Here is a 27851-nt window from a genome sequence, read left to right on the forward strand (position 1 = left end):
TTGTTGCGTTAGGCCATCAGATTAGTTTCAGGACTCAGGCAAGTAAATTAAGCTGGGATAGGTGACTTATGGAAGCAGGAAGGCCCACCCATGTCTGCTGAGCAACCGCTTTGTAATTGACCTGAAGCAGAACAAAGCTGTGAACTTCGGTTGTGCCGAGGGAGCTACTCCAGGACCACACAAGTCACTTCCTATGGCCAGTTGGGTGATGGAACTTCACCAAGGAATTCTTTCGACTGGGTTCGTGATGCCTGTGTCCCCTAGGCAAGCAAGCTGATGACTCCACTTCATCTCTCTGCTGTGCAATGAAATGCGATGTCCGATAATGACTTGGTGCTGGAATGTGTAGATCCACCTGGTAAAAGCATGGTTTTAAAGTGCTTCAGGCCAGAAGCTGCATGTGTTCAGGATTCTGGAGGAGGAAGCAGGCCACCCACCGGCAGTGCTCCCTCTCCACTCCTCCAGGTCATCATGTCATGCCCTGGGGGGGTCACAGTCATTATCATTTCCAAGGTTCTGATGCCACCTTCGGTCCTCCGCACAGATCAGCTCAACTGGAAATTGTGCTTTGCTGTGTGGTTCCCAACCAAAGAGAAACTTAGATAGACTTGATCTGAGATTGGGCGGTCAGTAAGTCATGCCCCTGGCTTTTGTTTGTTTTCTGAGTCAGAGACTTAGGCAAGCGTTGTCTCGTATCATTTGTTGAGTTTATTGACATCATCACAATTAACCTAATGGATAGACACTGTCGGGGACCCAAGATATTCAACCCGCTCTCGGTTTTCCCGAGGCTGTTACTAAGGAAGAAAACCAGACTCATGTTCAATGAATGCATGTTTTGAACACATATTTATGGGGCACAGACCTGGTGCCAGGACCAGGCGAGATGCTGGGGATATTGCAGCAGTGAGCTTGTGGTGGAGAGCCCAGAAAGAGAGAAACAGGATGCTTAGATTGTAAGTATAAGGACAGGAAACAGAGATGGGGTGGTGGGGACGCAGGGAGATTGCCTTTCCTTTGATGGGTCTGAGAAACTGCTCCGAGAGATGGCAGATAAACTGCCTTCGGGTGAGACCAGAAGGAGAGGCGGCCAGCCTAGCCAATGGCTGGGGGACGAGCCGTAGGGAAGGGAAGAAGGCACATGGAGATCCCAAAGCCGTGGGAGCTAGAGCCCGGGGGCTGGAGGCAGAGCTCCCAGGAAGACTGGAGAGGTAGCCCGGGCTCTGGGGCCACCGGGGGCATCCTGGGTCCTGTAGTGAAAGTGCTTAGAGGACTTGGTGAGTGGAATGATGTGCTCTAATTTGGCCCAAAACGATCATTCTGGTTATTGTGTGGCAAGGCGATCAAACGGTTGAGTCCCAAACCCAAACTGTTTGAAGATGTAGATTCCCTGGGTTCCTCCTGACTGCTCTGTAAACGCCCCCTAACACCCAGCTTGGTGAGGGGATCAGTCATGTCTAGGCATGTCCCATTGTTTCTAAATTTCTGACAAATCACTGGAGTTGATCTGCCTCTAGGTCTATCTAGAGTGATCTAGATCTACCTCTAGTGATCACTAGATCTACCTCTAGTGATCATGAAAGCTCCCACCTGAGCCATGAATGCGGTCTGATGGTGTCTTGATCGAAAGTATTTTTTTTTTTCTCTTTTGTGGTCTCTTTCCCAGGAAGGCAGCCAAGATGAAAGGATAAATGAGGGCATTTTTTTAGGGTGGGGATGTACGAGGGGGAAACAAATATGCATCAAAATAAGGTGTGAGATGCGGAAAGGGTTTGGGTGGTTCCCATTTCCTTGTGCATTTACAGTCGTTCCCTTGGATAGCTGAGCAAACATCGGAAAGCTGAGACTCATAGACACTAGTCAAACCTGCTGGTTAAAATCTATAAAGACAGAAAAGGGATTGGTGGTTGCCAAGGATTGAGCAGGGGAAGGATCGAGGAGTGGCTGCGAATGGGCACGAGCTTTCTTTTGGGGGTGATGAAAATGTTCCAAAAGTAGATTGTGATCACGGAACTCTGTGAAAATACCCAAAGTCACTGAATCGTATACTTTGCATAGGTAAATTGTATGATATGTGAATTTAATAAAGCTATTAAAATAAAACCTACTGCTTACAGCCTGGTGGGATAAGCTGGGATGGTACACGGCAGGCTGTAAGGTTCATGGATGAACTGACCGTTCACTGGCTAGGACACAGCAGAAGAGCAAGTGTCTGTTGCCAATAGTCACAGATGACAACACGACTGGAAATTGAACGTATTTGAGTTTGAGGTAGAGCACATGGGAGTTTATGATCAAGGACCTTAAACTGTGTCCCACCATATCCCTGCATCGAAGCACCATGGTAATGGTAATTAATGGCTTCCCTTAGCTGTCCGGAAAAGTGCGGGGCACTTGACATCCATTAACTCATGTATCTTCCCAACTATCAAAGTAGGATTTATCCCCATTTTACAGAAGAGGAAATTGAGGCTTAGGGAAGGATGGTAATTTGTTTCAAGATCGCGGAGTTAAGAGGGGTGCAGCCAGGATTCGCACCAAGTCTGTCTGACCGGAACACACAGTGACCGAGTCACCACTGGTGGTGACGTCTCCGCACACACCATCACGTGAGAGCAGGGGCCCCCAACTTGCCTACACCGTGAGCTGAAAAACAGTCCTATCTCAGAGTAGACTCTACTCTGGTTCTGTCCCTCCTTTCAGGAACTTCATCCCCGGGGAAATAAGGAACTTTAAAGTTTGTTCCTCAGCCCGTCCTTGGAGCAGGCACAGGGGCAAACCTCTCCCACTGTCTTTATTCCACAATGCCCTTCCCTTCCTCTGTGCTTCCGAGGAACCAGATTTCCTGATGGTCCCAAGCACACCCCATCCCACCCGACACGGTCTCAGAGGCAGTTCCCTTCCTTCCCACTTGTTTAAATCCTACCCTTTCTTTGAGACACAATGAAAGGGTGCTTCCTTCTCGAAGCTTTTTTTCCTGCTTTCTCTTTCCCGTTTTCACAATTTTCCTCTGGCACCTGATCTGTTCTCTACCTTTGGATTCATACTCATTCATTCTCCTCCACTTTGTCTGTCTCCACCTTCCCTCCACCTCCTTCCGTCTACCCTACTAAGCGGTCAATTCTGTGAGGGCAGGACCTGGGGTGTACGAGCATGTCAAGGCAGAAACACTGCCCCTTCCCCTTCTGTTGCTCTTGTCCATGAAGCCTCTATATCAGAAGATGAAGACCGACCTACCATCCCCTCCCCCAGATGTGTCCTGGGCTCTCTCCCACTAGGGCCCTGAAGGCTCAGAGCGCCCCAGCTCCCCGAACTATCCCCCTGTCACCCTTTCAGCTGTCGCCCACCCCCAAGTCAAATCCCACTCTCATCTCCCTAGAGGAACTCTCTCTACCCCACTGTCCCAGCTTACTGTGTGCTTCTCTCTTCAGAAGTCCTCGCGTAGTGTCTGAGCCTGTCCTATAGTCTTCACCTCCCAGGAGAGGGTGAGTTTTCTCTCTGTGTTGGTCAACTCCCCAGGCAGGGTATCCTGTGGGCTGTGCACGTCCCTGGGATGCCCCCTTCAGAGGCAGGGATGGCATCTCTGGAGGCCCACAGCGCCTGAATGACAGAGCACACAACAGCGGCACTCATCTGGTCAGTATTTGTTGATTGTGTTGATGAGAAATTATGTCCCAAGGACTGGACGTTGTGTTTCGTTTTCATGGGGGTGTATTTTTAATGTCTGTTCCCTCTCCCCCAGTCCCACGTTGGATTTCAAACGTATTTTTTTCTTTCCCAGTGATGACTCCACTAAGTCTAAGCTTTCTTCACCTCAAGAGATAATCTCCTCTCTCACACTCAGGCAGATGAACCCCTGAAGTTCAGTATAGGAAGATCGAGCCCCCCAGAGTTATGCTAGCACCTGGATGACTAGGAGAACACCTGGCCAGGAGACAAGTACAGGTTATGATGCATGTTTGCCTTTTCTTGCAAAGGCTGCACCCGGCAAAGTCCTGTTCTACAGAAAGCTTGAATGGACCAAAAACTCGGGTCTGTGGGGAGCTCAAGTACTCAGAGGAGAGGGCTTGTGTTTGTAAAATCGTGCCTGATTCTGCATGTTGGATGCTGAGAACTCAAGCCATTTACTGTTGTCTCCCCATGGGCTTGCAGACACCGGAGAGATCCCGGGGAAGGCGAGTTGGTATGTTTGCTCACAAAGCAGGAGTGGGAGCGCCTTTTCAGAAAGTGTTCAAATTCCTATTTCTGGAAATTTAGAATTTTCCTGAACTAAGAGGCTCATTTTGCTGTTCACTAGCACTGTAACCTCAACCCAGGGGTGTGCTGGTGAATGCTTAACAACCAGCTCTAGGAGGGGAGTGGGGGAGGGCCCTGAGGTGTAAAGTCTGCCAGTTTCCATGGTGTCAATGCCACGCCCCCCGCCCCCGCCCTGCCCCGCAATGGCCTATTTCAGAGGAAGTCACTGGCTGCACAGTGGGGCAGGGCTGTGCAGAGTTAGCTCTCCACGGCAAGGGGCCAGTCCAGCCCCGCACTTGTGGGGCAATTCCCTTAGCATCCCTGAAGCTCCATTTTCATTGTTGTAGGGTGAGAATAACTTGAAGTTGACGGGATCAAGGGAGATATTACTTTTGAACACCTTTTTATAAATTGCAAAGTACCATACCGATAGTCATCATTTTGCTTAGTTTGTCTAAAATGCTATTTTTTTTAAAGATTTTATTTATTTATTTGACAGATATCACAAGTAGGCAGAGAGGTAGGGGTAGGGGGAGCAGGCTCCCTGCTGATCAGAGAGCCCAACGCAGGGCTCTATCCCAGGACCCTGAGATCATGACCTGAGCCGAACACAGAGGCTTAACCCACTGAGCCACCCAGGCGCCCTAAAATGCTATTTTTAACTAGTTGGTATTTCCCAGCGTATCCTGAGCCACAAGTAGAAGCCGCCAAAAAGAAAAGGCAAAGACAACTGGAAACTTCTTGTGCTGTTAACAGACTTCGGTCATCCCCTCACAGGGACACTTTGACCTGATCTTGGTTCTTTCCTTTTTTAACTCCTCTAAGGTGTCTGGATCTGGAACTGGGGGTAGAAGGCAATATTGGCACTGTGCCTAAGCCAAACCCTGTCCCAGGCCCTTAGGCCCACATGCGCAGAGATGGTGATCCTGTCTCCGAACCTGCATTCCCAGAATGGCTCCAGCAGGACCATGGTCACCCCCGGTCCAGAGATCAGCATGGCGGTGACTCTCCAGCAGCCCCCGTAAAGATGTGGTGTTCTGACCGCAGGGTTCAGCCTCAAGCCACTGCCCAGTTGCTCGACTTGATCCATTTCTGGATGGAATTTCTAGTGAAGGGCGATGTGAGATCCCTGGATAACCTTAAAAGACTCCATCAAATCTCAGAAGGGATTTTTGTTACACATGAGATATACCCGCTCATACTGACACGCAGCCGACACGGGCCACTCCGTGCCCAGTGGGTGCTGGAGGGCCTCCCATGAGGGGATGACCTCATGTGGTCACCTGGGAGGTGGGACCTGTATTCTTAGTCCCTCTTTACTGAAGCAAATGGCTGGGAAGACAGCCTGGGGGTCAGGGAGCCTCCCTCCTCATCCGAAGTCCTCTCTAATTCCTGTGAGGGAGAGGAGGTGGGGCTCCAAGCAAATCAGTGTGCTCCAAAGTAACATTGCTGACTGTGTCAGGGAAAGGCTAGGAGAGGTCACAGAAGGGTGTTGCCTCCGTGAGTCAGGTCAGCCCAGAGGTGTGTCTTGGGAGTCCCTCTTTTAAAAGAGGGAGAAGTGTCCAAGTTGGTTTTATATCCCTTTCCAAGACTCGCCTTCCTATAGAGAAGGCAGGTGTGACACATCCGGGCAAAAGCGTCCTGTAATTTACAAGGAGGAAATTTCCCGGCCGAATTATGATAATCCTAGGACCTCTCTGCCTTGTGAGAATCAGATTAACCAGATTTGCTCCTGGGCTGTTTCCATAATCAGGAGCCCAGCTGACGGAGAGCTGACAGTGCCTTTTATGTTTAGAGGGAGTAGCAAAGACCTGTTGCACTGCCTCAGAAAGGCAAATCAAGTATCGGGACATCTCACCAGTGGAAAGTGGCAGAGCAGCTAGAACACAGCCTTCCTGCCGATACCTCCGCCCCCGCCTGCCGGGAGTGTCTATGCCAAGGAGCCCTACGCTTGGTGCCACGTAATAATCCTGATTAACAAACTAACACGGTGTATAGATATAAAAAAAAAAAAAAATGAGGTCGTGGAAGCCAATTAAAGAGAAAGATCATTTTGGACAACAAATGATGGGGTTACAGTGTGTAGCTTCAAGTAACTACCACTTGCCACAGCAGGAAATGAACTTTTAGGTAAACTACAAATTAAGCACTCTGCATTTATTTAAAGTCTTGAGTTTCTTGTTTCCCTGGGCTCAATACCAGTGCCGTTTTCTAACACAAAGAAGGGGAGTAGGAGGTGAGGGAGGCTGGGGCAGGGGGAACACATCTTTGTGCTGTGAGTTTACGATCAAATGGGAACTCATGGAGAAGAAGCCTAGAAAAGATTCTAGGTAATCCAACAGTTTCTGAAATGTAGTCTCCCAGGAGAATAGGATTCCCACCTCGAAGCAGAAACCAGCCTTGCCAGCAGAATATCATCTCATGATTGCAAACCCAGAGGGATCCTAACCAGAGACCAGTCCAGGCCTGGGCTTACAGTAGAGGCTGCAGGGAGGGCCCTCCCGATGGCGGGCTGCGTTTCCTCCCTGTATCACCCTCCCCCTTGGAGGGTTCTTTTCCCAGAAATTGCTGCAGCCTGGAATAATTTCCTTTTATATGTGAAGTGCTATTTCCCATCTGCTTATTTACTAGCAGGTGTTACCTTTGGGATTATGATGCAGCTGGGTGTTCACTGCTTCTGAGCTGTGTAATCAGAATTTAGCTAGTACATTGCACTAGCTTGATTTCCTTCTGTGCTGCATAAGACTTTCCTGTGGAAATCCCCTACACAGTGCTTCAGAGCATGGGCTCTGGAGTCAGACTCCTGCTTAGCTGTGTGATCTCGAACAAGGTTTCCAGTTCAGCCCTGGTGCTCTCCTTAGCACCCCAGGATAATAGGATAGCATCGCCGTAAGGCATTTGCGAGAATGACCTGTGATCACGCATATAAATTAGTGATCTTCATGCCTGGAACATAATCAGTGTTCAATAAGTTGTACCAGCTGTAATAACAAAATGGTGCTAAGGAGTTATTTACTAAGATGCTCTAAGTTCAGAATTCTGTGGCTTTATGTGGGAGATGCTCCAAGAATATGTATTGGGGGGTAACCGTATTTTCCCTGATCCAAAAATTGAGCTGAGAAGCACAGAGATGGCAACTCAGATTACTCGATGTGTGAAGTCAGAAGTATCCCAGAAGTTTGGAGGAACTGACCACTGATCTTGTACTTGTATAGGGCCAGCATTGATACATTGTGAAGCAGAAACAAAGGAAGCCCAAAACAAAAGAAAATCAAACACTGGGTAACAGTACAGAGATTTAGTGGGGAAGGACAAGGGAAAGAACAAAGTATTTGATCAATGTGGCCCAGAGTGAAGGCTTCAGAGAAGAGCCAGCAGATCAGCTGGGCCCCATGGGTCAGGGTGGCTTTGGGCAGGAGGGAGAAGAAGAAGCCATTCCAGGTGAGGCTGAGAGCCCTGTGTGGAGGCTCCAAGGACGCTGAAAATCATAGGTCAGGGAATAGTGACGAGGCCCAACCAAAGGGGTATTTGCATATTTCCATACATGAATAATAGAGTGTTTTAGTGTGCATTCTTTGGGGTTAGACTGCTTGAGTTCAAAACCATTTAACACAGTGCTATGGACTCAGCAAATGTTGCTCCTTCTCAAAATCTAGACAGCTAGTGTGGACCACGTTATTGAAGATCCCTGAAGCTAGACAGAAACTTTAGACTTGATGGGTTGGGACTGAGAGAACTGTTGGAGGTTCTTTTGTTTTTACTTTAATAAACTTTATTTTTTTTAAATAGTTTTAGATCGGGCGCCTGGGTGGCACAGTGGGTTAAGCCGCTGCCTTCGGCTCAGGTCATGATCTCAGGGTCCTGGGATCGAGTCCCTCATTGGGCTCTCTGCTCAGCAGGGAGCCTGCTTCCCTCTCTCTCTCTCTGCCTGCCTCTCCATCTACTTGTGATTTCTCTCTGTCAAATAAATAAATAAAATCTTTAAAAAAATAAATAAATAAAATAAAATAGTTTTAGATCTATAGAAAATTTGAGAAGTTTGTGTAGTAACTTCCTACATTAATATAATACTTCCGTTATAATTAATGAACCAGTATCGATGGAGTATTAACTCAATCCTTCATTCATGCTTCCTCAGTTTTTATCTGATGTCCTTTTTCTGTTCTGGGATCTCATCAGGATGCCACATTAACGTTTCGTTACCATGAGTAACCATGAGTTACCATCTTGGGCCTGTTATGGCCATGACAAGAAGACTTTCCTCCTTGGTTTTGGTTACCTTGACAATTTTGAAGAATCCTGGGTGGGTTTTTGTAGACTGTCCCTCAATTTTGTAATTTTCTCATGATTAGATTAGAATTATGGAGTTTTGGGAAGGAAGACCACAGAGACAAACTGCCAGTTTTGCCCACATTATCTCGAAGGTGCAAACTATCAACGTGACTGTCACTGTTGATGTTGACCTCGAGCATGTGATTGAAGCAGTGCCCATCAGATTTGTCCACTGAAAAGTCACTCTTTTCCCCCATCCATACTGTTGGAAGAAGCAACTATGTACAGAATGTACCAAGTAAGAATGAGGACTTAATGCCACCTCTTCGTGCAGACTACTCTTTGGAGGTTGCATTGGAGAAGAAGGAGCCAGAGAATTGGACACTCTCTACACTCTGAGAAAAGGGGTTTGAGGGCTACATTAGATTCATGTAGCGAGAGAAGGCAGAGTTAGGAATGTGACAGTGGACAGAAGTTAGTGGGAGAGGAAAAGAGAGTCGAATCAAGGATGACCTCAAGGTTCCACGCGGGAGTATTAGGGGATTGTCTGAGTACAGAGAGCGATGCATGCATTGACTGCCAACTCCCTTTCTTAGCTGTGTCACTTTGGCTGTGTCACTTTGTTCCTCTGAGTCTCTGCCCATTTGTTATCTGGCATTGACGGTTCCTGTTCTTCCTGCCTCGTGGGGCTCTTTGGGAGTGAAATGAGAAAGAGCAGTGGCAAGCCCTCAGAAAACAGGCACAAAAACTGCATCTCTGAAGGCTGGCTAAGGGAGTGCGAGGAGAGGAGGGGGTTCTGACTTCCTCCGATAACCAGGAGCCACTCAAAACTCACACCGCACACACTGCCATCGGTTTGTGATTGTCACCGGCTAAGCAGATGTTTGCTTTCTCAGCTGTTCTGCTTCTAGGGATCTAGTTCCATGGTCTGTTGGGCCAGACGACTGCTGGTTCTGGATTGGAAGGAAGGGCTTTGCCTAATCTTTGCGGCGTTCTTACCACCAGTAGTAACCCCTGCCTGGGGGCACTAAAGGCTCCTGGGATTTCCTGACTGAGCTCAGTCCCCCAACCTTATCACCTGCCATACCCCTTGGGCATTTCGAAAGTGAAGCATCCAAAATGGCGCTTTTGACTTCCGTCCTTAACTAGAGTTTCAGAGGTGTGACTGGCCTTGCTTGCCTGTGACAGAGAGTGTGAAACTTCCCAGCTCACAATGGGCTGTTTACCGGAGTAGCCAGAATCCCTCCAAATGGGATATTGCACCATGGAGGAGTCCCTTTACCTTTCTGGACAAATGGACTCTTCTTAGCTCGTCATGTCCTATCTCCTCATTATTCAGAAAGTATGCAGCCATGCTTTTGGGATTTCATTGTGCAACTCTTATGTTAGCAGTGGATTGTTGAGCCATGGGAGATTTTAAGCTTGTCTATGCAAGTTCCAGGGCAAATCATTGACTACTTGGTACAGTAGAAAGAGTCGGGCAGCCGGACTATTCGGGGTGCGTCTGCCAATAACCTGCTCGTAGCTTGGGGCAAGGAATGTCAGCTCTTCACCCCTCAGTCTCCCTATCAGTATAATAAGTGGGGACCACCCAGGCTCTGAAAGATGGAGCAGGTGTGTAAAAATTAGCAACAGAGCCAACTGGAAGTAAGAGTGTGGAATTACCGTCATGGCCATATTGCAACTGACTCAGCATATTTCAAAAATGTAAAATTGAGCCAATGAACATACATTTGGTATTAACCAAACTGCTGGAGGCACTTACATAAAACAAACCTCTTTATTAATCTTTAAAAAGAGAGAGATTCTTTTGTCAACACTGTTGGGATACAATGAATGCACTCGCTTGGTCTTTGGATCCCATCAGTTTTCTAATAAGAAAAGCCCATTCTTTCTCAAGGGGGAGGTTCTGATACGCGTCTGCCTGGGCTGATATGTGATGGAAAGGCAAGGAAATGTGGTAGAGGCTCTGCTCATCTCTGGCGCTTAACAAAGGTCACCTCTGGGCAAAGAGGACTTCAGAGTGTAATACATATTTCCAAAGGGAAATGCTTGCAAAATGCAAATGCTGATCCCAATTCTGCCCTTTGCGACTGGTGCCGGCCGCTGCACTGGCACCTTTGTTGAGACATGGGGAAAAGCCAAGAAGTGAAATGATATTTCCCTCCCCTCATCATTACTCAGCATGGCTTACTTGCTTAGCTATAAAGAATTCGAGCGTCAAGAGAAACTGCAGTCAGTTTTCTTATCCAAAAATGCATTCTCCCTTCTAGCCAAGAGGCCCACTGTGCTCCAATCTTGTTTCTAAAGAGGATGGCCTCATGGACCGCTTTCTTCACTCTAACATTTCTGGAACTTGCTTATCCATACTGTCTGAATTTGAAAGGGAAATAGTTCTTAAACTATAGTATGCATAGGGATCCTCTGAGGAGGGTGTCTGGGTGGCTCTGTTGGTTAAGCCTCTGCCTTTGGCTCAGGTCACGATCCCGGGGTCCTGGGATCGAGCCCCATGTGGGGATCCCTGCTCAATGGGGAGTCTGCTTCTGCTGCTCTCTGCCCCTCCCTCTGCTCTGCCCCCACCCCCATCTTTCTCTCTCTCGGTCTGCACTCATTCTCTCTCAAATAAATAAAATCTTAAAGAAAAAAAAATTTGGGGAGCCTACGAAAATGATAGAACCCTGATTCCCACCCCAGGTTCAGTGGGGCTGAGGAATCGGCATTTTTCATCTGTGGCACAGGGCTTCGGATTCAGGGCTCCGCAGACCTGCTTTGGGGGTGTACCACTGGGTGCCAGGCCCACCGGTGATACTTTATGACACACTCTGTTCCCTTTGCCAGTCAAGTCCTAGCTGTTGCTTTTAGAACTACACTGGAGCTGGGCTCCGTCAACTGTTGCCTGACTCGTCACAGTCTGTGACTCAGACAGACAGCATGGGAGAAGCGTAAGTTTGGGAGTCAGAAGGGGAGATCTTCAAGCTCCCACTTACCGTTCCTCGGGTAGGTTGCTCAAGAAATATTTCTATTTACTTATCTGTCAAATGGGAACAATATAACCCACGCCGCTGAGAGGGGGAAGTGGTAGTGAGGAGAGGATAGAATGACTTACCGGTAAGCCCCTAGCGCCATGCCTGGCATTTAATAGGTAGAGGCTCAATAAATATCACTTTTCTCTTGTCTCATAGGAAGCAGGAATTCACTGCAATACAAAACAAAACAAAAAGCAAAAAACAACTCGTATTCTCCTCTAGCACTTGAAGCAGATACTGTTAAGATAAACTTTTTTTCTAAAGATTTATGCACTGGGGCACCTGGGTGGCTCAGATGGTTAAGCGTCTGCCTTCAGCTCAGGTCAGGATCCCAAGGCCCTGGGTGGAGTCCCCGCCCTGCAGGAAGCCTGCTTCTCCCTCTCCCCTTGCTACTCTCCCTGCTTGTGCTCTTTGGCTCTCTCTCTCAAATAAATAAATAAAACCCTTTTTTATTTATTTGAGAGAGAGAGAGCACATGCACATGGGGTGGGGGCGTCAGAGGGAGAGAGAGACCATCAAGCAGACTCCCCACTGAGCAGCGACTCAGGGCTCAATCCCAGGACTCTGAGATCATGACCTGGGCCAAAACCAAGAGTCAGATGCTTAACTTAGCTACCTAGGTGCCCCAACACACACTTTTTTTTAACACCCGGGTGAATAGATTTGGGACCTCGTTACACATCTCTCTAAACATCAGCGGTTTGTCTTTAGCTGTCATGAAAGGATGCCCCTCCTTAGTTCCTTCAGGTAATACTGACTGCTGTATAAGCACATGTTTCCAAGAGCGGTCCCAGGGGTCAGGTAAGGAAATGCAGCTGTGTCACAGTGTTGGTACCTTGGATGGACTTTCCCCAGGGCCAGTGCAGAGAATTTGGCTCAGGTGTTGAACCCGAAACCACACCTGCTCCTAGTCAAAATCTCACAAGGACCACCTTGTTGCTCCGAATTTAGCTAGTAATGGATTATTTGGACCGGGTTGTTCAAACTCTTTTCAGATGAGATGGGAACATTACAGGGTCCGAGAGAAACAATGCACCATTATGCCTGGAGTGCCGGCGGGCGCCTTGCTGGAACGGGCTTTCTAAATTGAGTCTCAGCGTATCGCCCCACATCCCCCCCATTCCAACCTGGTTTTAGTGTTGCAGGGGAAAAACCATCTTTGTTCTTTGTGTTGGTTGATTAATTTTAGGTTCACTGTTCTTATCCCATCTCTTGCTCATGTGGATACTTATGTAATACTTTTCTGTATATCACGTGGTCCTGCTCCTGAGGACCCAAATCAGGGGAGGAAAAAAAAAAAAAGATAGCACAAAGTGCCTATCTGCATTCTCTGGCTGGAGGAATTGCAAGTTAAACAAAGACCTTTGTCAGCTTAAAGCCACAGTGTCCTCTCCTAGTCTTCTCTCTCTCTCTCTCTTTTAACAGGTTTTTAAAAATTTATTATTATTATTATTATTTTGCTCTTTTATAAAGGAAAGGCTGTAAATCCTATCCCTGGGGCAGGGTGGTCACAAAAACTCCCATTTTCTGAAGGCCGACCTCTGGAAACTGGAGAAAGTAAGGCCAGTGAGCCCCGTCCTATGATTTTAGAGCCTGATCAATCCCAGTCGTTTTACAGGAAACGAAGCTGAGGTTCCGAGAGACCCGCATAGTTATTAAGAACTTCTTCTTAAAAAAAAAATTTGTGCCCACATTGCGTGTATGAGGGAACGTGCGCACAACACAGAGGCCTCCGGCTGGTTATGGGACTTGCCAAATGAGGACCACGGGCAGCTTTCTGGTAGACCAGACGAGCCTCTGGCCAGTGCATGCTACCTAATGAGTAAAGATGCATTTGCTGAGCTCCTTTGGTGCCCGAGGGTGCTGCTGTGTTCTGGGAAGCTGGGGAGCAACTGGGGAGAAATATATGAACTTTAAGAAATTTCCCCCAGGGACCTGGGTGGCTCAGTTGGTTAAGCAACTGCCTTCGGCTCAGGTCGTGATCCTGGAGTGCCAGGATCGAGTCCCACATCAGGCCCTCTGCTCATCGGGGAGCCAGCTTCTCCCGCTGCCCCTCGCCCCTTTCATGCTCGCTCTCTCTCTCAAATAAATAAAATCTTTAAAAAAAAAAAAAAATTTCCCCCAACCTCAACAAGCTTACAGTCTTCTGTGATCTCCTTACTGATAGGTGTTTCTAAACCAAGATAAAGACATATTACAAATACATATTACAAAATATTGAACCAAACAGTATTATCTAACCAATGGCTCAACTGTGTAGTCCTAGAGAAATCTGGGAGGAAGAAAGAGCGTTGCTGGCTCCCAGAGGAGCTAGCCTAGTGTTTTCCCCCACTGGACAGTTAAAGCCACAATTCTCTTGTTTTTTCTGTGTATCCTCATGCTTATGGCGCAGAGAAGGATCTCAATTCATCCTTCCTGAATCAACGTGTGGTTCATTGGATAACATAATTATGGGGCTATTTCTGTACACCCATAATAACCCCTTCTGTAAGAATGCTTTCTACTCACATGGGTCTTTTTTTTTTTTCCAGTGGCCCACCCTCAGGACCCTCACCACCCATCGGAGAAGCCTGTCATTCACTGCCATAAATGTGGGGAGCCATGCAAGGGGGAAGTACTTCGGGTCCAGACCAAACATTTCCACATCAAATGTTTCACCTGCAAAGGTATGGTGCCTCCAGCTTCTTGGTCTCATGGTGTGTCAGTCTGTGCTCACCTCGGGGTCCGTCCCTTTAACCCCATGCCAGGCCACCAGGTGATAAGTGAATTTGGTCAGAGGCCCTGGCATCATTTCCCTTCTCTAGTTTGGGTGAGATTAGACTCAAGGGGGAGGCTGGTCCCCTGAAGACTAATGGTCCATAAGCCTTTCTGTGTTTATTGAAGGTCCTGATCCTGGGAGGAGTGAGAGCCATAAAAACCCAGTTTTGTGTTTTGTGATTTATATTTATTTTCCCCCTAAAATGAGGGACTCTTATCCCAAAGTCACCTTGTCCCCACAGCCATTATTTATAGAAGAGCTGGAAAGTTTATAATATTAGGGTTCTAAATCCCTGGGTCCTGTGGGGTGAGTGGGGAACACGTGTGTGCACGAACATGCGTGTATGTGCATGTGTATTCAGAAGGGAGAATTAATCAACAATGCTTGGAAGGTCTCCAAGACGCTAACGAGTTGAGGTTGATTTCCATTAACAAGCCTCCCTTTTGGGGTTTGTAACTGTTGACAACCCAGTATGAAATATGCTGATCTGGTGTTCTGGCGCCAGGGCGGCTCTGAGTGGGGAAAGCGAGCAAGGAGAGAGTGGGTTTTGTGTGTGTTTGAGGAACAGGTTACCTGAGCTGGGGTCATGTGGGGAGCTCAGACAGGGTTGAAGAATCCAGAAGGAGAGGTGGAAAGAGAGGCAAGATGATGAGCCTGCTTTGTAGCTCACTCTGCCGTCGGCGTGTGCTGGCTACTCTCATCCCCGGGAACTGCATTCCTTCTCAGTGCCTTAGTTTGTGAACTCAGCGTGGCCATTTTAAGCCATCCATTCCTGGCCAGGGAAGCTCTCAAGGAGACACCAGGCTACTAGAGACCATCAAATCCATAAAAACAGGAGAGGTGGGGGCTTCTGTGTTTGTTGCATTGAGGGTAAACTTTTCTGAGAAAAAAGCATTAACATATGGCTCCGGTGAGAAGACAGAAGGGTTGGGGAGGACATCAGCTTAGCTCCCACGGAGCTCCCGCAGAGGATGACAGAAGGCGTGATGCACGTTTTATAGAGAGGCGCTCCGTAGCTCTTCCCCAAACCCAGAGGAGTAAGTACCAAAAATCCCTTTTTTGGACAACTCAGGTTGGCCATCAGGAAACATGAGGGTCTCACCAGGGTCCTGACTGTGCTGCCATTCTCTGTGGCTTGAGTCCTGCCCTTGCCACGAAGTTGCTCTGTGATTTCAGGCAAGTTACCTGTCTCTCAGTGGCCCCATGTCCTTATCTGAACAAAAAAGAGACTAGACCATGGGCTACTCGAGTCATTTGGGTCTGAAGTTTGCCAATTCCATGTACACAGAACAGTGTATGTGTAAAATAGAGAAGCCAGACATACTGAATTAGAGCCTCTTAGCATGTCAGAGAAAAGGGCGTGGTTTTTGTTGTTGTTGTTACATCCAGATTGATTAATTTAGAATCAGGCATTACATTCCATTTTATTTTTTGCTTATAAATTTCCTACGACGTGGCTCAAGGGGTAGATTGGGTTGGCAGTAAATACAGTCCACAAGCGATGGGGGCCTTGCTTGTATTCTGTATTTCTTTTTTCTTTTCTTTTTTTTTTTTTTTTTTAAGATTTTATCTATTCATTCGACAGAGATCACAAGTAGGCAGAGAGGCAGGCAGAGAGAGAGGAAGGGAAGCAGGCTCCCTCCCAGGGCGGGGCTCGATCCCAGGACCCTGAGATCATGACTTGAGCCGAAGGCAGAGGCTTTAACCCACTGAGCCACCCAGGCGCCCCTTGTATTCCGTATTTCTAACTGAAAGTACAAAGTGCTAGTCTTGGATATGAGGAGTTACTGTTCGGCACGCTAAGAAATTAGAAGTTGTGTTTGTTTATCCCCCACGGGCAGAAGCATCCTTGCTATTTTTCTCTCCCAGTTTAAATCGAAGGACTGAATGTAAATTATTTATGTTGGAACGTTTTCCCATAAACTTTGTTTCATGCTATGAATGTGTTCCTGAAAAGTCAAATGTTTGTATAAATTGAATCATATTTTAGGAGTGCTTGCTATTTGTAGGAACTATTTTGAATTTAACAAAACTTTACTAAAATAAACGTCTTCTATTCCTGTAAATTTGTATTTTCTCACATTTCATCTGTCAATATCTGTTATCTTATGTCCTCAATTCCTTTTCTTTAATATCCAAAGAAAGTGGCTTACATTTCTCATTCCTTAAACCCTGCCAAGCTCATTGATTTCCTTCAAGATTCTAGAGTGATGTTGTCCAGATGGAAATATGGTGCAAACCACGTATGTAATTCTGAATTTTTTAATAGCTAGAGTTAGAAGATATAAAGGGGTGAGTGCAATTAATTTTATAATGTCTTTCATCTGTATATACCCCGAATATTATCATTTCAACATGTAATTCTTGTAAAAAATTATTGAGATATTTGACATTTTTTTTCATACTCTCTTAATAGCACATCTCAGGTTGGACTGGTCACATTTAAAGTATTCAAAAGCCCTTCGTAGGGGTGCCTGGGTGGCTCAGTCAGTTAAGTGTCTGACCCTTAATTTGGTTCAGGTCATGATCCCAGGGTGGTGAGATCAAGCACCACATCAGGCTCTATGCTCATCAGGAAGTCTGCTTAACTTTCTCTCTCTCCCTCCCCCTCTGCTCCTACCCCTGCTTGTGTGCTCACTCTCTCTCTCTAAAATAAATAAATAAATCTTTTTTAAAAAAAAAAAAAGCCCTTTGTAATTAGTGGCTCCAGTATGGGACAACACAGTTCTAGAGAGTCCTTGAGGTTTTTTTTTTTTTCTTTTAAAGAGTTTATTTATTAGAGAGAACATGAGTTGGGGACAGAGGAAGAGGGAGAAGCAGTCTCCCTGCTGAGCAAGGACCCTGATGCGGGGCTCAATTCCAGGACCCCGAGATGGTGAAGGCCGATGCTTAATTGACTGAGCCACCCAGGCGCCCTGAGAGTCCTTGAGGCTTGCATTCTCGTGGCCCGTGTTGCTCCACATTCTTTCCAGTACCAGATTCTTGGCTTCTCTTTGTGAATGCTTCTCCTTGTGCATTGCTTCACCCCATTTATTTCTCCCAAATCCCGTGAACACAAGGCAGCTATTTTCAGCAGATTCTACTGAAAGTTTGTGATAATGGAGGGAAGTTATAGCAGAGGCAATAACTGTCCTAATATTGTTGTCCGAAGAGGCAACAACTGTCCTAATATTTTCAGGCCATGACCAGAACTAGAAGCTTCTCATTGGCCAGGGTCATTTCTTTCTTTCTTTTCAATAATAGGCTTTAATTTTTTGTGCAGTTTTAGGTTTACAGAAAAAGTGAACAGAAAGCACAGAGCTGAGTCATTTCTCATATGTATTCAGAACCTCCACCTGCCACCATCTTCGTAGGTCTTCCTCTCTCTACAAAGACCTTCTCCCCTCTCTCCCCAGGACCTCAATTTCCTGCTCCCTTGCTATCCTGATTGTAAATTTTCATAGAGTCTCTACTTTTTATGAATCCATTAGGATAGTTTCCCAGAGGAAACAGAAGTCTTCTCCTTGAGGTGCTGTAGTCCTCTTAGTCCACACGGCCTGGATTGCAGCTCAGTCTGAAAACAACGTTTTGATTTCTGCTTGTTCCATCTAAAACACAGGCATTATGTCCAGGTAGTGAGCGAGTATCCTGGGAGACAGGATTTGGGGTGGAGAGCAGTTGCTAGAACAAGCCTAGGCTTTGGGGCAAGAGCTGGCCAAGTACAGAGGAGGAACATTCAGGTTCTGACTCAGATTTCAGGGCCAGACAGAGTTTCTCCCTCAAATTCTCTCCCCTACCTCCCTCCCTGTCCACCTTCACTCATACACCTTGTTGCCAAAGCCTCACAGTTCTTGAGTGGAACCAGAGACTACTTTCCACAATTAGAAAGAACATCCTAAAATCCAGACACCCAGGGGAATAAAAAGCAGAGATGAACTCTTTAACTAGGAATGGGTTTTGAAAGGAGAGAGAAAAAGAGGCCAGCAGACATCTTCCATGAGAACCTGACATGTATCAAGGTAGGAAAGGGTTGCTTTGTAGGAACCTAGAGTCAGAGCACAGACTTAAACCAGGTATCGGTCCCTGAGTCACAGAACCCAGGGGTGGTGAGCAGGAATTTTGTTGCTGAACTCATCTCCCTAAAATGTCTGACATCTTGGGATTTGATGGTGTAGGAGTTATTTACCCAATTAGTAAATGTTAATTGGACACATACTGCTTGTGGGATATTATGCCAAGTTCGAAGAATAGGAAGAGACAGGACGCCATGTTTGTCCTCAAAGGACCCATAGGTTATTGGAGAGACATTTAAATAAGCAACATTCATGATCTTGAGTAATAAGCGCCCTGATGGAGACGTCGATAGGATGCTGACCGGAGGCAGGGGGACTCCTTGGGGAGACAGAAGCATCGTCTGGGTGCAAATACTGGAAGGTCACAGCAAGCATGATAGAGAATCAGAGGCAGATCTAAGAGCCATTTAAAGTTAAGGTTGATAGGATTTGGTGACCGTATGTGAGCAATGGAGAGGATGCAGGTTTCCAGTTGGCCTGCCTGTGTGGACAGATGGTTGCCACCCACTAAGGAAGAGTGAGAACCCGGGGTCGTTCCGGGCGGAGCGTTCAGCTTGGGATACGTCGAGGCTGAAGACACATGGTGCATTTGGAATCCCGTAGGCTTAACACTCAAGAGACGGATCCTGGTCTGTGTTGGGAAGAAGGGTGATTTTTAATTTTTTTTTTAATTAAGTAAACTCTACCCCCACCCTGGGACTCGAACTCACGACCCTGAGATCAGAAGTCGCATGCTCTACCAACTGAGCCAGCCAGGCACCCCAGGAAGAAGGATCTGAAAGTGTTTTGGCGTCTAGATAGCGATTGAAGCCGGATGATGGTGTGTGACATTGCTCTAGAAAAGGACAAAAGGCAGGAAATGAGTAATGAAGAATGCCAGCATCTGAAGGAGGTAGAACCCAATTTCCATTTGTCGCCTTGGGAAATGTACCCACCTGCTAATGAGATGAGGAAAGCGGGAAAATGTTTCAATTAACACTGGGATCTATAATTAAAAGAGAAGGAAATCCCAAAGCTTCTGTTATTCTTTATATTAACTCAGTGGGAGTAAGATATGGCTGCAGGGCTCTGGACAGAGCATCGTTTCCGATCAGTGACAATCGTCCCGAACAAGGAGTTTTTTCCTTAATGCTCTCTGTTCATTCTGATATTGATCCCGGGCTGTGATAGTTTTTTAATTATCACCTTGTCCTCATCACGGTTGTAATAATGCTCTATGAGAGAATAAGAAATCCATTTAAATATTATATAGTTAATGTTGAATTAACTATATATTTAATAATTGATTTATTATGTATTTAACATTTGATTGTAATATATGTGGCTCATTATATTGATATGTATATTGTTTATTATAATTTTATTATTTATCTTGAGCATTCATTCTCAAAATAATGTTCTAGATTCATTTTTCTGCCAAAAAGCTCTAGAGCATTTAGAAAGGGCGAGGGAACAAAACACATAAATAGATAGGTGGGCAGGACGAACCAAGGACCAGAGAGAGGGTCAAGAAGGCCTGTTGGGCAAATATTTGGTTTTCAGTGAGCCTTTCCTGGGCTATCCTGTGTGAGATTGCACCTCCTCCCTGTATCACATTTCTCCCCGCTATATCCTTTTTTCGTGAACATTTACCATTATGTGACATTTTATTCATTTATCTTCACCCTCTACTAGAGGCTCCTTGAGAGCAGAGACTTGTTGGTTTTGTTCACTACTATGTATCCGGCGCTTAGAACAATGCCCAACATAGTAAATGCTCAATAAGGTGAACGGCTGACGGACTGAATGAATGAATGAAAAATACTCATGTATTTCTTTGGAACTTGAATATTAGTAAATGTTTCTAGTGGAATAGCTACTCAACAAGATTTATCAAGTGCTTAAAGTAATATATATCCTCCTATGGTTGCTAGACAGTAACATTCCCTCCCAAAAGAAGGGGCATAAGGAAAGCTTTCTATCATCGATGACAGGGCTGCACGTCTGACTGGCAGACGGAAGAGTTAAGAGATGGTGCAGAAGGTACCATCAGGGAGCTGTGGGTAAGGGTCTTGCTGCTGCTTAGTTTTTTATGCTGGTTTAGACCCTGCGCTTTCTCTTCTGGGCTTGCGCGGGCAGAGTGGTTATGCGTTATGTGGGGCCTCAAGAAGGAAATTGATAAAATTCCCATAAAATGGCAGTGATTGCTTAGATCTCCTAAGAGCTGAGCTTGGGCTTCTAATACCTATTTAGAGAATATTAGTCATTCAGAAACTGATTAAAAGGCAGAGTTAACCGGAATACACGAAAAAGAGGTCTTTTATAAATGTGGTCCCTTCTCCTAGCAAAAGAGAAATCACTTTCATGCCCTCTTTTGTTTATAAAGGATAATCCTTTTGAATTTTGTACTGTGTTAAAGTGTTACCCAAATAAATATGATTTAGATTTTTAAGTGGTTGAGGTTTTGAATTCCAAGCTGGAAAAGAGCCAGGGCTCATAAATTCTCCAAAATATACTGCTTAACAATTGTCTTACTGGGAGCTCATTATCCATGGGTCTCTTGTGAGCCCGAGGTGCTAGGTGCCATTTGTTCTGAATTTTCTTTTCGAGGTTATAGAGCCAACAGCCTTGGAAGATAGTGTCTCCCTCTGGAGTAGAGGGTAGATTCGTTTGCTGTCTAGTATATTAGAAATAATATCTGCTTCTGAAGCAAAGGTTGGACAGGTTTGCTTGGGGCTCATCATAAAAATTTGGGGTTTCCTAAGCTCAGGGTTCTTCAGCTGTGAAACAGAGTCACTGCACATGCATATACTTCTCTTGCCTCTGGGGACTTACAGGGCAGCAAAACCAGGAACGAATACAGAGCTCATGCTGCCTGCTGTTAGTAGTAAACCCTTTTGCTGCAGACGCAGGACTGTCTTCTGCCAGCACCCGTGAAGCTAGAGCAGACTCGCTTGTTAGCTTGCAGGTAAAATCTCAGGATCTTTACGGTTCTTGACACCTCCAAGGCCATGTCCTTGAAAGCTTATTTCCTGAGAAAGGGTATGCTGAAGTTGACCCCGCTTGATGGAGGAAGTACACGTTTTCTAAGGAAATAAGTTCTACCGCAGAGGTTGTGGGACGGTTTATACAACAGAGGATGGAGGGACACTGAGACTGTCCTTAAGCATTTTCAAAGTAAGCATTCAACCAGTCATATGGCTGGTTCTTTTCATCTCCCGACCCCGAACCGTTGGAGTGCCCCCCGCTCAGACCTCAGGACTTTCTGGCCTGCAGACTACTGTAATATAAGTCCCGCAATCATTGTTTTTTTGTTTTGCTTTGTTTTGTTTTTTTCTTTGGTAGAGCAGCTTGAATGGACTAAGATAGCCCATTAATCAGATGTTCAAATAATCATATAAATATGACTTACCAACTGTGATCAGTGCAGTAAAGGGAAAATAAAAAGCTCCATGAACAAAGATGTGAGCTTGCAGTAGGAGGGTCTTGGTGTGTTAATGATGGGGGGAGGGGCAGGTGGTCAGGAAAGGTCCGCCCGCCCCCACCTCTCTCAAAAGAGATTAGGCTGACAAAGGCTAAAAATATAACCATCACTTATTCTTTCTAGCAGTAAAAGTCAGCTAAATGGACTCTGTTATTCCAAAGAGTAGATTTGTACTCTTTTCTTCCTGAAAGTCACTTGATTTTTGCATAGATCAACCTGGGAATATCGATGCTTGATGGCCTTCAAATCCTTACCATGTGAAATGTTTATGGGACATCTGTCATCTATCGTTCACTGAGCCAGTGTGTGGAGGATTGAAAGAGATATATGATGAGAACCTGTGATTGGGTGGCAAGCAATGTGCTTTCTAGGGGACCTGTCACTGGCAGCAGACAGGTGCAGGTGAATGGTCCACAGCCCAGGTATGCTGAGTCAGAGGCTGAGAAGCCACCTAGAGCTCAGTGGTCTAGGGATGTTGCCAGGGGCGAAGCAGCATGTGAGAAAGCATGGGTCCTCTGGAAAATTTAATAACCATCCCAGGACTAGAAAGGGGGTGCATGCTAGTTGTGGTCAGGGGGAGTAGGATCTGCATTGTTCAAGGCAGCAGATGGTGAAGACAAGGGTACAGCTAGACTTGACATTGGCCTTCGCTCAGGCAAACAACTCCCTATGAAAGTGAATGGAACCATGATGTTCCCATTGTCATTTGAAAGATGGCATTTTAAACATTAATTATAGTAGCTATTCCTTTTCAAAAAATGGAATTAGTGTTACATGTTATTTATAGTCACATAGTTTTAAAAAGACTTCTGAACATTGGGTATCTGTGGAAAATTTTAGTAGTCATATCATGTAAACTCTTCCCTCAAGATAGCAGTGGCAGAAATTGTTATATTGAATTATGTTCTAATAGACACTGTCACTACTTAGAGATATGAGTCTCAGCGATGTGTTAGAGGATGTGGAAAATGTCACCTTTTGATGGCTTTGGAAAAAAAACCCTTGTCCTCTGAAATGTTCAGTCATCAAGGAAGCCCATGGACATCCAACTTATTTTTAAGGAGTTTATGTAAAACCGTTAGAAAGTTCAGGCCATATTTCTTACTAATGTTAGTGAATTGTAGTACATTTTTCACAAAGTAGTCTTTAAAGACTGAGTTTTGTAAAGTGGCTTGGGATAAACTTTCCATCTCTAACAGCACTTTCCATATATGCCATCTTGGAGTCTGGAGGGTTTTGACCAGGTTAGGATCATTCCATATAGAATATGTACATTTGTAAAAATGCAAGGATCTTCATGGAGCAAGATGGATGAAAATTGTAAGATGGTGAGTTGGATATACAGATTAAGGATTTTCTATATTTAGGGTTTTTATATTTTTTTTTATCAATCAGTTTCAGAGGTGGAATTTAGTGATTCGACAGTTGCATATAACATCAGGTGCTCATTACATCACATCCCCTCCTTAATGGCCATCACCCAATTGTCCCTTCTCTCCACCCACCTGCCCTCCAGAAACCCTCAGTTTGTTTCCTAGAGTTCAACATCTCTTATGGCTTGCCTCCCTCTTGATTTTCATCTTACTTTATTTTTCCTTCCCTCCCCCAATGTTCCTCTACTTTGTTCCTTAAATTCCACATATGAGTGAAATCATATGGTACTTGTTTTTCTCTGACTGACTTATTTCACTTAGCGTAATACCCTCTAGTTCCATCCACATCATTGCAAATGGCAAGATTTGCAAGATTTCATTCCTGTTGATGGCTGTGTAATATTCCACTATAGATAAACATACCACATCTTCTTTACCCATTCATCTATTGATGGACCTCTAGGCTCTTTCCATATTTTGGCTACTGTGGACATTGCTGCTAATTGTATTCATTTTTTTAAAAGTAAAATTATAGATGGCTGGGTGGCTCAGTCGGTTAAATGTTTACCTCAAGTCATGATCTCAGGATCCTGGAATCGAGCCCCATATTAGACTCCCTGCTCAGTGAGCAGTCTGCTTCTTCCTGTCCCTTTGTACCTCCCCCTAACTCGTGCTCTATCACCTTCACTCTCTCTCTCTCTCTCAAATAAATAAATAAAATCTTTTAAAAAATAAATAATAAAAGTAAAATTGTATTCTCTAGTTTATATGCTATAAGAACTAATAGTTTATGTTTATATCCCATGTCCCAAATAAAACTTAGGATGTTTAGGTAAAATTATGGATTTGATTTTTTTTCAATGCAATGTAATCCTATGATTTGACCTAGACAGAAAAGGTCAAAAAAGTAACTTATCACATTGTCCATATCCAAAAGAATAAGTGTGCTTGCTATCCTGGATAGAAAGGCCATTTATTCTATCATAAATACTTCTAAAGCATAAATACAGTACAGCCTCCTTCAGCTGTATCATGGCTATGATCATCTCTCTGGTTATAGCTGTGAGCTTATCTAACCTATGTCTCTTGGTACATATAAAACAAACTTTTTTCCACTTTGTCCTCCTTAGCTGGAAAAGAGCTGAAAATAACTCCCTGTACACTTAAAGACCATTATTACCTTGACCTCTTTTTCTGTGATCTAATCCCAATTTCATCTACTTTTTTTTTTTTCCTTAAGTGTTCTCTCACAGCCCCTTAATTATTCCTGTTGCTACCCTGTGAACCCATTCTGGTTCCTTCTCATGTACCTGACATGATGGAGTTCTTAACCAATCACAGTCTTATTCTCTGTACTCAGCCCTTCTTGGTACTGCTAAACACAAAGCAGAGTCCAACCCTGGATGTAGCACTTGTGCGTGGGAATGGTCTCTTGAGTTGTTGAATTGCAGTTAATTTCAATCGCCAATAAAGTTCAGAATCCCCAAGGACCTGAGAGGTTGGTGGGGGGTGATGTTACTACCTTGGCACAAGTATCTTGATGCCAATTAGGTGCTTTCAGAAGGAGGGAGGGTTACTGGCTCCAAGTCATGCTGAAATGCTTTCCTTGTACTTGCCAAGGCACTTGGCTCTGCCCACACTGTCCGGACACCAGCAGTATGAAATAGAAGGAAAGGGACAAGAATTTGCCATCTCTCTAAAGACATGAAAGAGCATGAAAGGTGATCTTTGACTTCAGTAAGCTTATAATTGAGATAAGGCAAAAGCCACAATGGTGGGTATAAGGTACAGGACAACATATCCAAAGTAGGAATCAAATGTCAATAATTGTTCTGAGCTCCAAGGGAGCAGAGCTGGAGGGGACTGAGGTGGCTGTAGCTTCATCAGGAGGTCAAGCCTAAGTGGGGCCAGGGAAACGAGATGGGGTTGGTGGGAGGTGAGCTGAGGTGTCCCTCCCCAAGGGGTGTGGCAGAGACACTGAGATGAACATTTGGTAGCTGTTGAGGGAGAAATACTATTCTCAGTAATACCTTTGTTATTTGAGCTTGTTATAGTTAATGTTGTCTGCACATGGAATTCTACAAGTGTTGAAAAAACAGACTTATTATGTGGTCAAAGATTTTATTAACAAAAGAGGTTCTGAAGTGATTCCTTTCCAACTAAAGCTCTTGACTCCGAATTCAACACTTTCCCTCAAGTGCCTTCCACGGGGGGCCCATTCTGCCATCTGGATGGACCTCTACCTATCTTCTCTCTCAGAAATGATCACTGATTTTGATGGGCATGTAGAAATGAACGTGAAAAACTATTTTAATATGTTTTTGAAGCTTAGTAATTGCTTCCAGTATGATATATTAGCAAATACTTATTTCTGGTGAGAAGCAGCCCCCTCACATTATTGTCTGAGTCTCTGTTCTGCTATTTTGAGTTCTGGGCTACAGCAGATAGTACTTTTGAGCTTCAGGGTGTCTGGTACTTTCAAATGCATTGCTCTTGGTTTCAGAGCAAAAGCAGATTCAGTGAGACCCCCCCCACACACACACACACAGTGTAATGGAATTTTCGTGGTTTGGGAGACCTATGTCAAAGTCGACCTTTATATTTTCTATGAAGAAAGGATTTAGGGAAATGAATAGAATACCATCTTAAATGAAATATGGCTCTTTTAAAATATAGTTAGATGGAGGATGGAGGCAGAGAATAGGAAGTATTTGGCATTCACACTACTATTCCATCATGAAGTGCTTGGGAGCTCCGTACCCTGTATCCATCCCACCCCCAGCTCTAGTGCATGGCGCCCGAGGAGGAGGCAGAGGAGTTGCTGGCTCAGGAAGGGTAGAGTAGGGTTTCAAGCTGGCAAAGGGTAAAGTAGCACTTTCAGAACACATAGCCCTCGTCACCAGAAATGAGTAGGTGCAACCCAGGTGCCAGCCGTGCATTGCCTCCACATCACTGTGCGAGTTCAGAAAGGCTTCTCACAGCCTGTGATGGGTTGACCAGCTGGCCAGATGCCAGAGCCAAAACCCCATGCCTGCCCTAAACAAGAGAAGGAAGAACCACCACCCGCCCTCCGAGGCTCCTGGCCCCCAATTAAAGCTCTTCTGTTACTCAAAACCAAATTGAAAACATTGATCACATTTGCTGAGCATTCCTCCCTCTCTTGCTGGCATGAATTGATTAAAACACCCACATGAACAGTAGCCCTGCAGAGATGTTCAGCCTACTGACAGAAAAGAAGAAAACATTGTTTGCATTTTAGCCCTATACACCCACCTTTGGGCAGAGTTTTAAGTATTACCTATTCTGCTAAGTGTTTGGCGAGGTGAACCAACAGGCAGATGGAGGGTCACTGAAATGAACTTGTTGTAACATAAAATATTATCCGCTGTTTTCAGAAAGTCAGAGAAGTAGTTACCACCCCATCCCTGTTCGTCCTGCTAAAATACTGTTCTGTTTTCACCCTTATTTGACACCTCCATACTCGGTTCCCTCCTACTCCATGCTGTTTACAACCCAGGCAGCTCCTCTTAATTTTTTTTCTAAGATTTAAGGTTTTAAAACATGCCTGTTTCTAATCTCACAGCTTTTATGTAACACTTCTGGGACATACATGTTCTTACTTAACCAGTTCATGGTCGGTGTTTTGCAGACAATGAGTTCAAGAGTGTACCATCGAAAGGCATAGGGCTGATGTTGGCCATGCCTCAGTGACGGCACAGCAGGCAAGGTTCAGTGGGGCCCTGAGTGGGGCATGTTCTCAATAATTGATCATTGAGAAGAAAGCAATTAATCTCTTCTACTGGCAGCTCTGTCTCCTTTTTTAATGAAAGGAGTCTGTGCTTTTTCCTGGGCGTACATTGGTGATCACCTAGAGCAAAGACAAATGGCACACCCAAAGTTAAAAATCTAAATATATCCTACTGAAGTTTGACCCCACCCATGGAGATTTTGTCATCATTTAGATGTGAAAGTTTTGCTTTGTGCCTCCAGTGTGAAGTGTTTGCTAAGCTGTTAATATGAAACTGACCAAAGGTTCCTTAAACCTTTAGCTATTTTTGGTTTAAGAGAGTAACCAAGTATAATTTTCAGAAGTTAGATATAGGACACACAAATATAGAATGAGCATGTACCAAAGATTGATTTAATACATTAATGAGGGGCCCAGCAGGCTGGCAAAGCTGGTTCACAGGAGAACCAAAAGAACAGATTATAAAGGCATTCAGGAAGGAATGTCAGGGTAGGATGTCAGGGTCAGGTGTAAAGTGATTAGCAGTCCAGTAGGACAACAAAACCCGACAGAAATCATTTACATCTCTACCGTTAACTTTAAAGGCTGGGCCTTCAATCCATAATAAAGAGCTTGTCCAACACAACACCACTGCCTTGGGTAATGAAATAATCCTTGGGTGAGCCGTTAATACTTGGCAGGGCGCTGGAAGAAGATGCTTCTCTCCCTTACCTTGTTTACAAGTTCTGGTTCATTTTTCTCAACATCTTATCTGAGTGAACTTCCACTTACTGGGGAGTGGTCAAATTCGTAGAAATAGAAGTAGAATAGTGCTTGCCAGCGGCTGAGGGAGGGAGAATGGGGCATTAGTGTTGAATGGGAACAGTTTCAGTTTAGCAGGATGAGGGATGAAGGGTGCTCTGGTCGCTAGTTGCCCAGTAATG

The 27851-nt window shown here is 45.2% G+C and overlaps 1 protein-coding gene across 10 annotated transcripts in view; it reads left to right on the forward strand.

The window, feature by feature from the left end:
- The window catches only part of ABLIM1 (actin binding LIM protein 1), a 299492-nt gene that overhangs the window by 134823 nt on the left and 136818 nt on the right, over positions 1–27851 (forward strand). For all 10 annotated transcript variants that reach the window (XM_059173096.1, XM_059173099.1, XM_059173093.1 and 7 more), the window contains exon 2: positions 14066–14200. In XM_059173096.1, coding sequence (XP_059029079.1) covers positions 14066–14200 — 135 coding nt within the window. The remainder of the gene's footprint in view (positions 1–14065; positions 14201–27851) is intronic.

The sequence above is a fragment of the Mustela lutreola genome, chromosome 4 (genome assembly GCF_030435805.1).
Source record: "Mustela lutreola isolate mMusLut2 chromosome 4, mMusLut2.pri, whole genome shotgun sequence".
Taxonomy (NCBI): Eukaryota; Metazoa; Chordata; class Mammalia; order Carnivora; family Mustelidae; genus Mustela; species Mustela lutreola.